Source organism: Oratosquilla oratoria, chromosome 3 (genome assembly GCF_046742065.1).
Source record: "Oratosquilla oratoria isolate Oo_2021 chromosome 3, ASM4674206v1, whole genome shotgun sequence".
NCBI classification, from domain to species: Eukaryota; Metazoa; Arthropoda; class Malacostraca; order Stomatopoda; family Squillidae; genus Oratosquilla; species Oratosquilla oratoria.
This window is the reverse complement of record NC_134779.1, coordinates 65330195-65344056: the sequence shown is the minus strand read 5'-3', so window position 1 is coordinate 65344056 and position 13862 is coordinate 65330195. Positions and strand designations below refer to the sequence as shown.

At 39.1% G+C, this 13862-nt stretch overlaps 1 protein-coding gene across 7 annotated transcripts in view; it reads right to left on the bottom strand.

The window, feature by feature from the left end:
- Positions 1–13862, bottom strand: part of Cul5 (cullin 5) — a 73609-nt gene that overhangs the window by 30369 nt on the left and 29378 nt on the right. For 6 of the 7 annotated variants that reach the window (XM_076182019.1, XM_076181997.1, XM_076182004.1 and 3 more), the window contains exons 15-16: positions 10431–10554; positions 6764–6995 (exon numbers count right to left, since the gene is read on the bottom strand). In XM_076182019.1, the coding sequence (XP_076038134.1) occupies positions 6801–6995; positions 10431–10554 (319 nt within the window). In that variant the 3' untranslated portion in view covers positions 6764–6800. Of the gene's footprint in view, positions 1–1601; positions 3665–6763; positions 6996–10430; positions 10555–13862 lie in introns of those variants that run through there. The other variant, XM_076182010.1, reaches the window with a different exon arrangement.

Below are 13862 nucleotides of genomic sequence, written 5' to 3'. Positions count from 1 at the left end.
AACAAATTGTACGTTTTTCCAACTATTTTATTTATATGTTTATCTGGCGACATGTCTTTGGTGATGATTACTCCTAGGTCCCTTTCAGAATCTACTTTCTTTACTTCTTTTCCATCAATTTTATACTGTCTTGATATTCTCTTCTTGCTTTTTCCAAATTCAATTATACTGCACTTCTTGATATTGAATTCTACCTCCCATCTCTTGCTCCACTCTGAGACTTTGTTCAGATCACTCTGCAATGAGTCACAGTCTATTTCAGAGTTTATTCTCTTTAATAATTTTGCATCACCTGCAAAGCAATTCATGTAACTTTCAATGCCTTTGTCCATGTCATTTACATATACAGCAAACATTATCGGAGCTAGTACTGATCCCTGTGGGACATCACTACTCATTTCTTCCCATTTTGAATATTTGTCTCTGAGCACCACTCATTTTTCTTCCACGTAGGAAGTCCTCGACCCAATTCGATATTTTTCCATGTATGCCTCCTATGGTTTCCAGTTTATATAGTAATTTTCTGTGTGGTACCTTATCAAATGCCTTTTGTAAGTCCAGGATGGCACAATCTACCCAGCCATCCCTTTCTTGCAATATATCAATCTTGAATAGAAACAAATTAAATATGTGGTACATGATCTTCCTTGTCTGAATCCAATTTGCTCAGTTTCAGTATATTATTCTCCTCCTGATATTTTGTCCATCTACTTTGATGATTCTCTCACAAATTTTAACTACTGTACTCATTAGGGACACCGGTCTATAATTTGATGGGTCTTCCTTATTTCCCCCTTTATATATCTGCACTATATTGGCATTTTTCCAGTCTCCTGGTAGTTTTCCTTCTTTGAGTGAGCATTCAATTATTTTGTATATTTTTCCTGTTAGTTTGTCTATACATTCCTTTAGTATCCAGTTTGCAACTCCGTCCAGGCCATGTGACTTGTTAACGTCGAGCTTTAATATTTGATTCCTTATTTCATTCTGAGTAATGGTTAATTTCTTCAATGGAGGAAATCTTACTTTAATTCTTTGATCACAGTTTTGTCATTTTTTTCCTCTTTGGTGAATACAGATTTGAAATGATTGTTCATAAACATCTGCCATTTCTATATCTTCTGTGTATTCTCTGTTACCTTGATGTAATTTAAGTATTTCCTGTTTATTTTTTAGCTTGCCGTTTACATATCTATAAAATAATTTGGGTTGTTCTTTACATTCATTATGTCCTTTTCATAATTTCTCTTTTCTTCTCTACGTATTTTTACATATTCATTTCTTAGTTTGGTGTATATTTTCCATTTCTCAGTTTTTTTTTTCTTTGTTCCATATTTTCCAGGCTTTATCTCTTCTGTATTTTGCCTCACTGCACTTTTTATTATACCAGGATTTTATATATACCCTTTCCTGTTTTTGTCTAGGTACATATTTATCCACTCCTTCATTATAGATTTCCTTCCAAATTGTCCATTTCTCTTCCACCTTTGTTTATTAAATTTTTTCCAATTTGCTTGTCGAAAGAATTTTCTGTTTCTCAAAATCTGTTTTGTTGTACATTAGTCTTTCTTTTCTGTGTTTTTCATTAATTTCTATATTTGTTTCTTCATTTAATTCTAGTTCTATTAGTATGTGATCACTTTTTCCAATTGGTGTCTTGTATTTGATTTTATCCACAATTTCGGGTTCTGATGTGAATATCAAATCCAATCTTGAGGGTTCATTGTTATTTCTATATCTGGTGTTTTCCTTGACCCATTGCGTCAATGTGTAATCAATGGTCATTTCCAGTAATGTTTCCCCAGTGATCTCCACCCTTCAGGCATTTCTTCCCAACATATTTCTTTCGAGTTAAAATCACCCATAATTATCAGATTTCCTTCTTTCTTTAGTATTTCACTTAGTGTTTTTCTTGTGTCTTCCAGCATTTGGGGTGTTCACTTTCATTCCATGCGCAAGTTTTAGGTGGGACATAAATCACTGCATACTTTCTATTTTTCATATCTCAATCCTCAACTCTTATCATATACAATTCCACATTGTTCTCTCCTTCTGTGATTTTTGTTGCATTTAGGCCTTTCTTGGTTAGCAACATCACTCCTCCACCCTTCTTTGTTTCTCTATTTCTGTACCAACAATTACATAATCCTTGGCCTCTATTTGGTGGTAATAATCCTTTTAATTTTGTCTCCACAATTATATCTGGTTTTTCTTGTTCTAGATAGTCATTCAATTCATCCATTCCTGATATCAATCTGTCTATGTTGGTATATGTTATCTTTAATTTTTTTCTTTTTCTTCTTTCTCCTGCATTCCCTTTTCCCTTATGTACCATTTCATCAGTCTTAAGTCTATCACTCCAAAAAAACTCCTTTCTTTTTCTGTTCATTTCTCGTTCTTTTCCTTAGCTTCCTTTTTAAGTGCTTTTTCCTTTTCTTATTCCTCATCACTCAGTTCCTTTTTCATCCCTAAATTTTTGTAGTTTTTACTTTTTGCTAGTTTTCCTACATGTTAATATTTCTTCTGCTATTCTCTGTGAATTAAGTTATATTTTGAGAGGTCTATTCTTCTCTTCAGAATATTTGCCCATTCTATAGATCTCTTATTGCCTTTTCAAGTCCTTGGCCATCCTCCTGTATTTCTTTTAGTATTTCTGTCACTATATTCTTCTTCTCTTTTTCCTTTTGGAACCTTATTAGACCCTGTTCTTCTTTGATACCATAGATTACAATACATTTTTTTTGTCTATTGTGTCTTACTCAATCTCTTTTTTCTTTTATTACTTCTATTACTGTGTCCTTTGTACTTTTGTTCATTTGTTCTTTGTGTGTGCACACACGTGTACACATGCACGACCATTAATAAAAAAAATAATAAAAAATAAAAAACAATGTGCATTTAAAAATTGTTGAAGTTACGCCCTATGCACAGTCTTCTATGATTTCATATTCAGAATCAATAATCCCATACTGGCTCTCCATACAGCAATGGTCTAGTAAATAAAACACTTTGGTGCTTTTAAAATGCTGCCCTTTTGGAACGAAAAAATAACAACAATGATGATAATAATAATATTGTCTAGTTGATGTAACATACCAGTAAAAACCACTATGGTTAGGACAAGATTGTTCCACATGGACACAATCTCTTATTACTGCAATATTATAATAGTAATAATTATAGTCACTTTGTTATTATATACATTTCGCACAGATAATCCTCCACTGTAACCACCAATAAAAAAGGTAGACATAACTCTCGGCAATATATACACAAACTGTCCTGTTCCTTGTGGAGCTTATATGAAGTACAAACTGCAAGATTTTTTTTTTTTTTTTTTTTCATGACAAGTTCTATGACATGGTTTCAGTTCCATATACCTCTCCCATTCCTGTCCCAGTGACGAATGGTTTCTCTCCAACCCTCAGGGGTATTTTCCTATTCTCTGGATTTGTTATTAGCACATAAGAACACACCAGAACTCAGTACAAGAAACCGAATCTGGTATCTGATTAGTGTTGATCCCAAAGCAAAGCCCAGGAGGTAAGTGAATGCTGTCTACTTCTTGCTGTTGTTCTTGTCAGGATGCAAAACACCTCTATGGACTGTATTCTACATCATTCAATGGATGCCCCAAGGAAGACTGGTGCCTTTGTCTTAAATGCTGAAGGACAAAAGGGTTAAAATAATAGCTGTATGACAATTTTCCTTTGCATATAAAAAAAGTGCACAACTTCATTCTCTTCCAAGAGAAAAAAAAATAATAATAATAATAATAAAAAATAAATAAATAAATAAATAAATAAAATTAAAAAAAAGCCATGTACTCACTCTTGCCCTACAACCACTATGGACAAAAAGTTTGTGGCTACTCTGAGGCACCCAATGAACAACCTAAAATATGACTATAGTATATTGAGAAAGACATTTAAATCAACCAACAATGGAGAGATAGAGACAGACAGACAGACAGACAAAAACACAGAGTGAGTGAGAATGAGAGTGAGGGAGAGAGAGGGAGAAAGAGAAAGAAAAATAGCCATTTAATCTCCCTGAAGTTTTTGTTAACCTAAATATAAACACAAAATTAAGACAATTTCATTTAACAGCATATTGACATTCTTAAAAGCATCACTCATCTCATGGATTTGAATAATCAGCATGCAGTGGAAAAACTCACTAAACAAATACCTATATACATAAACACATGGTGTTAGTAAAAACATGTAATGTATGATTCTATATCTGCATATATGCACGTTTTTCTTGTGTGTACCAATTTACATATATCTGTATATGTGCACGAGAAATGTGAATGCACATTTTTGGAAATTTGCATTTCTGTAAGTGCACATATTGTATGCGGATGCAGAGTCTGTACTCGTGAGATAGTATATATTTGCAATTCTGACTATGTATGCATGTAAGCAAGTGCACATTTCATGTGTGTGTGTGTATATTTACCTAGTTGTATCTTACGGGAAGGGGTGCTATGCTCATGGTGTCCCATCTTTGTATCTTGCAGGGTTTTTGCACACACTATTGTTTTATCCAGTTTGTTCCAGATGTCCATCACTCTGTATGAAAAACCCTTTTTTTTTTTTAGGTCTCTTCTAAAAATATCCTTTTTTTTTTCATGTCCTATGTTTCTCTTGTTCCAATTTAGTAAGTCCTCTCTATCAAGGACTTCCATGCCTTTCATAATTCTATAGATGGTCAGCAGGTCACCTCTTTCTCTTCTTTGTTCCAAAGTCGGTAATTTCAATTTAGCCAGTCTCTCCTTACATGACTGGCTTGAAAGTGTTAAGGCCATTTTCATGGCTGCTTTCTGGATTCTTTAAATTTTCTTTATATTCTTTTTGGTACTGGGTGACCATAATGTCGCAGCATACTCCAGTCTAGTTAGTGTGACTAGTATTATTTTAACCATTTCTTTGTCTAAATAGGTAAAAGCCACCTTTATTGATTTTAGCAAGTTGTAGAATTCTCCGACAATTTTGTTTAACAGGGGACACAGGTCATTTGAGATACTTCCAGGTCTTTTTCAGTTCCCACTTTCTTCACTACCTTTTTTCCAACTGTATATTGTCCTGATATTAATTTTTTTTACTTTTTCTAAACTCTATTATGCTACATTTCTTGATGCTGAAGTCTACTTCCCACTTCTGACTCCTTTTCCAAACCTTGTTTAAGTCTCTCTGTAGTGATTCACAATAAGTTTCGGTTTTCACTTTCCTCAACAATTTAGCATCATCTGCAAAGAAGCTCATGTAACATTCCACATCTTCATCCATGTCATTCACATAGTGAACATTATTGGAACCAATACTGATCCCTGTGGAACTCAACTAATCACCTCCTCCCAACCTGAACACTCTTCTCTTACTCAAGTTTTCTTCAATTCTTTCAGACATTGCCTGTATTTTGTGATTTACCTCTTTATTTTTAAGTTCTCACTATTCATAGTATCATTGATTTTCATCTTTCCATTTTCACATTTAACCTCCATTAGATCTTGTTTTAATCCCCTTAGTTCAATATCTAGTTCTGAATTTATTTTCTTTAGTTCACATATCACACTGTTAGCTTCCAAAAGGCCTTTCGTTAAATTCACAATCTTTCCTTAGTTCTATGAATTCTTCTTCCCACAATTTTCTATTAATACTCATCTCCCTTTCCACGTCTAAGATTTCTTTCGTACTTACCAAAACCAGAAAGGGGATCTTCATTGTACATTCTAATCATCCTTCTTGGTGTCTTAAGGCCTCTATTTACATCTAGTTTCAGAGTAGCACCTCCAGAGGGCTCTGCATTTGAGTTGCATTTTCTCTCGTTAGATCAATTTAATACGGCAGAGAAATCATTTTGGGTAACCACACATGCTCCCCCTCCCATTCAATTCAAACCAGGCCTCTTATTTTCCTTGCACTATTGAGAATTTTCGTCTTATTCAGCAGCCCTCAGAGCTCTGGTTGAGAGGTGTGCATGTGTGTGTATTTCTATGTATGTTTACACGTGTGTGTGTGTGGGTTTAGGAGTGTGTGTGTATTTACCTCATTGTTCTTGTGTACAGGAAAGGAGCAATGCTCATACGGTCCGGTCTCTTAATTTACTTTATTAATATGTGTGTGTGTGTGTGTGTGTGTGTGTGTGTGTGTGTGTGTGTGTGTGTATGTATGTGTGTACATGTGTCATTTACATATACATACACATATGGGGTATAAGTATTCTGCCTACTACCACACATTCGCACATTAACACAGGCACACACACATGATCCTCGACACACGTTTATGCTCAGATTGTTCCATAAGCATCATCTCAATTTATATGAAACATCCTGGACACAAGTCATATGGCATGCATGCACACACATCTACATCCATACAGACACCCCATCCACACACATACACATAGAAACAAATGTGTCCACACACACACATATACAGTATATATATATATATATATATATATATATATATATATATATATATATATATATATATATATATATATATATATATATATATATATATATATCTAGTGTATGTGCATCTATACTTTTTATAATTATATACATACATGAACACATATAATGTGCACACATACAGATATTCACTTTCATTACTTTGTATATAGCAGTATATATACACACAATTATAAAATGTACACTGACATAAATATACATACATGAAACTGTGTACAAATTGTACATATATGTATATATGTATAACCCCTAAAAAACTCGTCACATTTTCCACACCTCTCTGGACAGACAAGAATTGGCGGCAAAGTCTTCCTTAGGCCATGTAGATGAAGATATTGATGTTGTCATCATCCCTTCGCATATACTTGTGTTCAATTAACCACTCCAGTTGCTCCTTAATCAGCTTCTTACTTGGCAGGAACATGTTTTTCAACATCTCCACGAGTTCAGTTTGCAGCTGGGCATTACTAATTCGCTTTCTCATTTTCAGTATCTTTACTATGGCTTCCTGCAAAGGAATGATAAGCTTATGTAATTTAGGTATACAAAGGCTATCCAATTTACAAAGGGTTGGGGTAGGGAGAGTCGGAGTTGATGTATACTTTTTGCTCCGACTCGACACAGGAAAAATACACAAACAGAAGAAAATCCTTAAGCCCCTTTTGGTCACCTTTACAATACACAGAAGAATATTATGGTGGTATTCTTGCCCCACCCCCTCCCCCACATCCATCTGGGATATTACACATACATATATACATATACCAAGGCTTTTTCCCCTTTACAAGGGAGGTAGCCAAAAAGAAAAAGGCATAAAATCATTCCCACCCATTCCATCCCTAAATACACTCCACTCCCCTCCACCCTCCCTCTCATCTTAGCACCTCCTGGATGATGGGTCATCCCAGCACCTTGTCCACTGCCCTGGGTCAGAGGCAGTGTTGCAAGACACGGCACATCCACAGCAAGGCCGCTTCATTAAATCGGCGACCCCCCCTCTCCGTCCCCTCATGCATAAAAGACGACGGGGAGAAATCGCTTGAGGCTGTGTCAAATTTTGCTCACACACACTACCTCACCCCCCATCCCCCCACCCATTCCACCTCATGCATCACAACATCATCCATATACAACCATTCTCCATTCACCCCTGTCTTCTGTCCTCTCCCATCCTTCCTCAACAGACATTCCCCTCTTCCCCAAAGCCCCCTTCACCCCATCCATCCATCTCATCTGGGGTATTAGCTACATGTTATTGTGTGGTTAAAAGCTGCTCAGTAGCATGCACAATACTTTAAGGGCTACACTGGGCACCCATACTACAGACCAGAGCCACACATTTTGTCTGTGGTAGAGGAAATCTCTATTCATAGAGGAATGACGATACTTTATCATACTGCAGCTGTCCTTCAGTTATGCTGTTCCCTCACTCTTGTTACTGTCCTATACCACTTCTCTAAATATCAATTTTCCCATTTTGCCAAACCATGTGGTGGGGGGAAAAGAATATTATCACCAAGTGTTTCCATTTGAGTCATAAAAGGTGACAGAAATGGGACAGGGATGGAAGTTCTAAACATGTATACCAAAATGGTTCTCCCCCTTGTAAGGGGGTGGCCAAAGCATAGCATACATACAATCCACTCATCGAAAACCCAATCTTCACACATCTTAACACCTCAGGGATGAAGGATCATCCTTGTGCAGTGCCACACTGCTCAGGTCAAAGGCAGAGATGGACGAGAGCATCTTCACAGTAGGGCCCAACAACCAAACCTGGTACCCCACCACTTCATCATAGGGTTCTTCCCACCACCATCACCATCATCTCATCATCATATCATCACCATCACCATCACCATCATCATCATCATCACCACCACCACCACCACCACCCACCATCATCATCATAATAATAATAATAATAATAAAAAAAAAACTATAAACTATCTTCATCTATTCACAACCTCTCACCATTTACTCCTATCTAGTGCACTGTTCCTTGCTCAATAGACATTTATCTTGCCTCCAATGCCCCTTTCATACTGTCCATAACCTCATTCTCAATCCTCCTCTCCAGTTCACTACATCCATTTCTGCTTTCCAAATTCCCCTCTACAAGTCTTTCTTCACTTGTTCTTTCTACATGGCCAAACCACCTCAGCATTCTTTGACCTCCCCTCATCCAACAGCTCTCCTTCCACCTGTTCTCTGCCACACTACCACATTTCTCATTTATCCATCCTTTCAACACCTACCATACTTCTTGAACACCATCTCAAAACATATTTTGGTTCATCTTTTCTTCCTCTCTCCAATTGTCTCTGCTTCAGACAACATTATGAGCACAATCACTCTCTCATAAAACCTTTTTTTTTTTTTGTATTCATCCCTACTAGACAACCTCCAACACCCCTCATTTCCCCCATACACTCACTCAACTCCACCTTCGCTAATTTCACTCCAACTTGCAACCCCAAATACTCAAAACTCTCCACTTCCTCCAGCCTCTTATCCTTCAGACTTGCATCCAACCCACCACTTCTTACATATTTCTTTCTGCAAATACGTACCTATACCAAGGGCTTTTTCCCCCTTACAAGGGAAGTAGTTAAATTCAAAAGGCATAAATCCACTCCCACTCATTTCATCCCCACATACTCTACTCCCATTCACCACCTTCCCTCCCTCTTTTCTTGGCTCCTCCTGGATGACAGGTCATCCCTGCATCTTGCCCACTGCCCTGGGTATGAAGCAATGCAGCAAGACATAGCACATCCACAGCAAGGCCATTTAATTTAATTGGCAACTCTCCCATCTTCATCCCCTCATACAGGAAAAGAGAAGACAGGGAGAAATCCCTTCCAGCTGCATCAAAATATTATTCACACATACTCCCTAACCCCACCCACTACCTTCCATGCATCACAGCATTATCCATACACAACCATTCTCTATTCACCCCTATCTTCTGTCTTTTCCTGTCCTTCCTCGACAGACATCCTCCTCTTTCCTAATGTTCCTACACCCCATCCATCCATCTCATCCTTGGTCGCACCCTCATGTTCACTCCACCCACCTCTATCTCACACACTTCTTTTACTAATCTTTCTTCACTCATTCTTTCCATGTGTCCAAATCATCCCAATACTCTTTCATCAACCCTATCTCCCAACTGTTGTGTAAATAGTTGATATATACCCCTTCTTTTTCTCCGAAGCCCACACTGATTTTTCCGTGTTATTCTCTCTGTTCCCTTCCTAATCCACAAATATTTTGCAGTCAATATTTTTGGAACTCTAGACACCCCTAAGAACCAGTCATACCGTATCCTTTCATGACTGCAGACTAATCTCTGCAATAAGAAAAATGTTGATCACTTTTTAACTTCTACTTACTTTCCTTTCTGCCACCCTCATTAAAATCATCCTTTATTACCTCTATGACTCCACCTCTTCAGTACATCTTCCTCTAGAATTAAGCACTGCCCCCCCCCAAAAAAAAAACATACAATACCTAAGTATAAGACACTGTCTATACATGATGAATGCCTAAGTTACAGCACACACTCACTAATCAAAATCTACTTAACACCACTCCCACCTCAGCACATCTGGAATGAAGGATCATCCCTGTCTCCTATTACACCACTTGGTCAAGGGCAATGTTGGAAGAAACAACCCTCCTATAGTAGGGTCCAACAGCCAGAGCTGGTTTTAAGTCCTCTTAACAACATATGGCATCCCCTTTCCTCATCCACTCAAAAAAAAAAAAATTAAGCAAATGAAAACGTCACTTCATTGTCTCTTTTGCACTATTCTTTGCTCCATTGATATTCCACATACATTGGCTCTTTCACCCCCATTCCACCTCGTTCTCAGTCTACCAATTAAGCTCACTCCATCACATCTACTTTCCCCATAAATGGAAATTAGAACCTTACCTGAGTGCGGAGTATTCTAAGCTGCACAATGCCCTCATTATCTTCCTCCTTGCTCTTCTCTGTACTTAGTTGCAATCGACCAATTAAGTTTACCTTCCCTCGTTTCTGTGGCTTTCCATTTTTGCTGTTGAGTAAAAGAAAATCAGGGGAGGGTCATTACATTACACAAAAGTGATGGAAACTAAATTTCTATAAAAAAATAAATGCACATAGAAGTACATAAATATATTTATCTTGGATTGTGAGGGGATGGAATGGGTGGGAGTGGTTTTTATGCTTTAGTTTTTTTGCTACCTTCCTTGTAAGGGGGAAAAAGCCTTTGGTGTGTGTGTGTATATGTGTGTGTATATATATATATATATATATATATATATATATATATATATATATATATATATATGTATGTATGTATGTATGTATGTATGTATGGGAAGGGAGGTTGGTGTGGAGTGGGTTTTGAAAGGGTGGGGGTTGTGTGGATCAGATCTTTGTTGTGAGACAGATGTGTAAGAAAGAGCAAAGGGGTAAGGATGTTTTTTGGGCCTTTGTGGATCTGGATGGGACTTGTGACAGGGTGGAAAGGGGACCATTGTGGGAGGTTTTGCAGATGTGTGGGATGGGGGAGGGGTCCGTTTTTGCAAGAGTGGTAGAGCCTGTGTTGGGATTAGGGGTGGAGAGAGCAAGTGGTTTGAGGTAAGGGTAGGACTTCACCAAGGATGTGTCATGTTGCCATGGCTGTTCAGTGTGTGCATTGGCAGGGTGGTGCGGGAGGTAAAGGCAAGGATAATAGCCAGGGGATTGGAGATGGTTGAGGGGGGTGGAGGGGGTTTGGAGGTTTTAGCTGTTATTTGCTGACAACACTGCACTAATGGCAGGACCAAAGGGGGCATTAATGAAGTTAGTGACAGTTTGGGAAGGTGTGCAAGAGGAGAAAGTTGAAGGTAAATGTGGGTAAAAGTAATGTACAAGGGTAGAGGACAGTAGGGGGGATGAGGTAGTATGTGTGAGCAAATTTTGACGCAGCCCGAAGGGATTCCTCCCCGTCCTCTCCTCATATGCAAGGGGGGACGGAGAGGGGGCCGCCGATTAAATGAAGCGGCCTTGCTGTGGATGTGCTGTGTCTTGCGACACTGCTTCTGACCCAGGGTGGTGGGCAAGGTGCAGGGATGACCCGTCATCCAGGAGGTGCTCAGATGAGAGGGAGGGTGGGAGGGGTGTGGAGTGTATTTAGGGATGAAATGGGTGGGAGTGTTTTTATGCCTTTCCCTTTTTGGCTACCTCCCTTGAAAGGGGGAAAAAGCCTTGGTATATGTATGTATGTAGCAATTTGGAAGAGAGTATTAAAGGAGAGGGGCTGGAGGAAGTGGATAGTTTTAGATACTTGGGGTTGCATGTTGCAGGAAAGGGAGGAGCAGAGGTGGAGGTATGTTATAGACCAAGAGAAGCAAGTAAGTTCCTTGGGGGATTAAAAAGTATAATGAGAAATAGACATTTGGGAATAGATGTTAAATGGAGATTGCATGAAGGGGTGATTGTGCTAACGGCACTATATGGGGCAGAGACATGGAACCTAAGAGAGGAAGAATTTAAATGTGTTTGAAATGAAAAGTCTGAGAAATATGTTAAGAGTTATTAGGCTGGATACAGTAAGAAATGAGGAGGTGAGGAGGAGAGCAGGGATGGAAAAGGAGTTGGGAGCAGTTGATGAAAGAGTGTTAGGATGGTTTGGAAACATGGGAAGAATGAGTGAAGAAAGATTAGTAAAAATGTGGAAGGCAGAGGTGGATGGAGTGAACATGAGAGGGTGACCAAGGATGAGATGGATGGATGGGGTAAAAGGAGTATTGAGAAAGAGTGGTGTCTGTTGAGGAACGAAGGGAGAAGACAGGGCTCAGTGGAGAATGCCTGTGTATGGATGATACTAAGATGCATGGAAGGGAGTGGGTGGGGTATAGGGGGTTAGGGAATGGTTATGTGTGAATCATATTTTGACGCAGTCTGAAGGGATTTCTTCCCATCTTCAATGTTACTGCATGGGGGGATGGAGAGGGAGGTCTCCGATTAAAGGAAGCAGCCTTGCTGTGGATGTGCTATATCTTGTTGCATTCCTCCTGACCCAGGGTGATGGGCAAGATGCAGGGATGACCCATCATCCAGGAGGAGCCAAGATGAGAGGGAGGGAGGGGTGGTGAATGGGGGTGGAATGGGTGAGGATGAAATGGGTGGGAGTGGAATTATGCCTTTTGACTTTGGCTCCCTTCCTTGTATGGGGGAAAAAGCCTTTGGTATACATATGTATTCATCTACCCATATACCAAGTGCCGCTTCCCCAGCCAAGGCATGCATCCACTTCCATCCATTCCATTCCCATCCACCACCTATCATTTCCCTCTCATCTTCGCTCCTCACCGATGAAGGGTCATCTTTGCCTACTGCCCACTGCCTGGGACAGAAGCAATGCAGCAAGATACAGAACATCCACAGCAGGACCAGAAACTTAATTTTCATGGCAACCCTCTTTTATTTTCATACAAAAATAGAGAAGACAAGGAGAAATCCCTTTGGGTCACATCAATTTATATTCCATTAATAACCATTCTCCACTCACACCCATCTCTTACTTTCTCCCTTCCCTACACAACAGACATTCCCCATTTATTCTCAAAGCCCTCCTTCACCCCATTTATCCATCTTTCTTGGTCATCCCCTCAAGTTCACTCCATCCATCTTCGCATTCCACGCTTTTTTTTTGCTAGTCCTTCCTTACTCGCTCTTTCCATGTGCCCAAACCATCCCAATATTTTTTCATCTACCCTATCAACACCCTTTCCACCCCTGCTCTCATCCTCACCTCCTTATTTCTTACTCTCTCAATCCTCAAAACACCCACCATACTTCTCAAACACATTTAAACCTCTCCTTTCTTCCTTCCTTGAATACCAAGTTTACCCCAATGCTGTCAGCACATTCACCAATTCATATAGTCTTCTCTTCACAACCATCCCAAGATAACTATTTCTAATGAAACTTTTCATTTCCCCAAAACACCTTGGTTTCCTCACTACAGTATATCTCCACCCCAACTCCATTCCGTTACATGTGACCCTACATTATCCACTTCGCTAACCTCTCTCCTTTTCAATTTACCTTGAGCTTACTGCCACCCTAACCTCTTGAACATATCACCTTACTTTTACCCATGTTTACTTTCAACTTCCTATCACACACCTTCTCAAACTCCATCACCAACTGACTCAGACCCTCTGATCCAGTCACAAATGCAGTGTCGTCAACAGACAACAACTGGCTCACCTCCCACTTCTCTCCAGTCTCTCTGACCATCTCCAATCCTCTACTCATCTCCCTCACATCTACTCCGCACACCACCCCATCCATGTACACACTGATCAGCCACAGCAATAACACAACCAT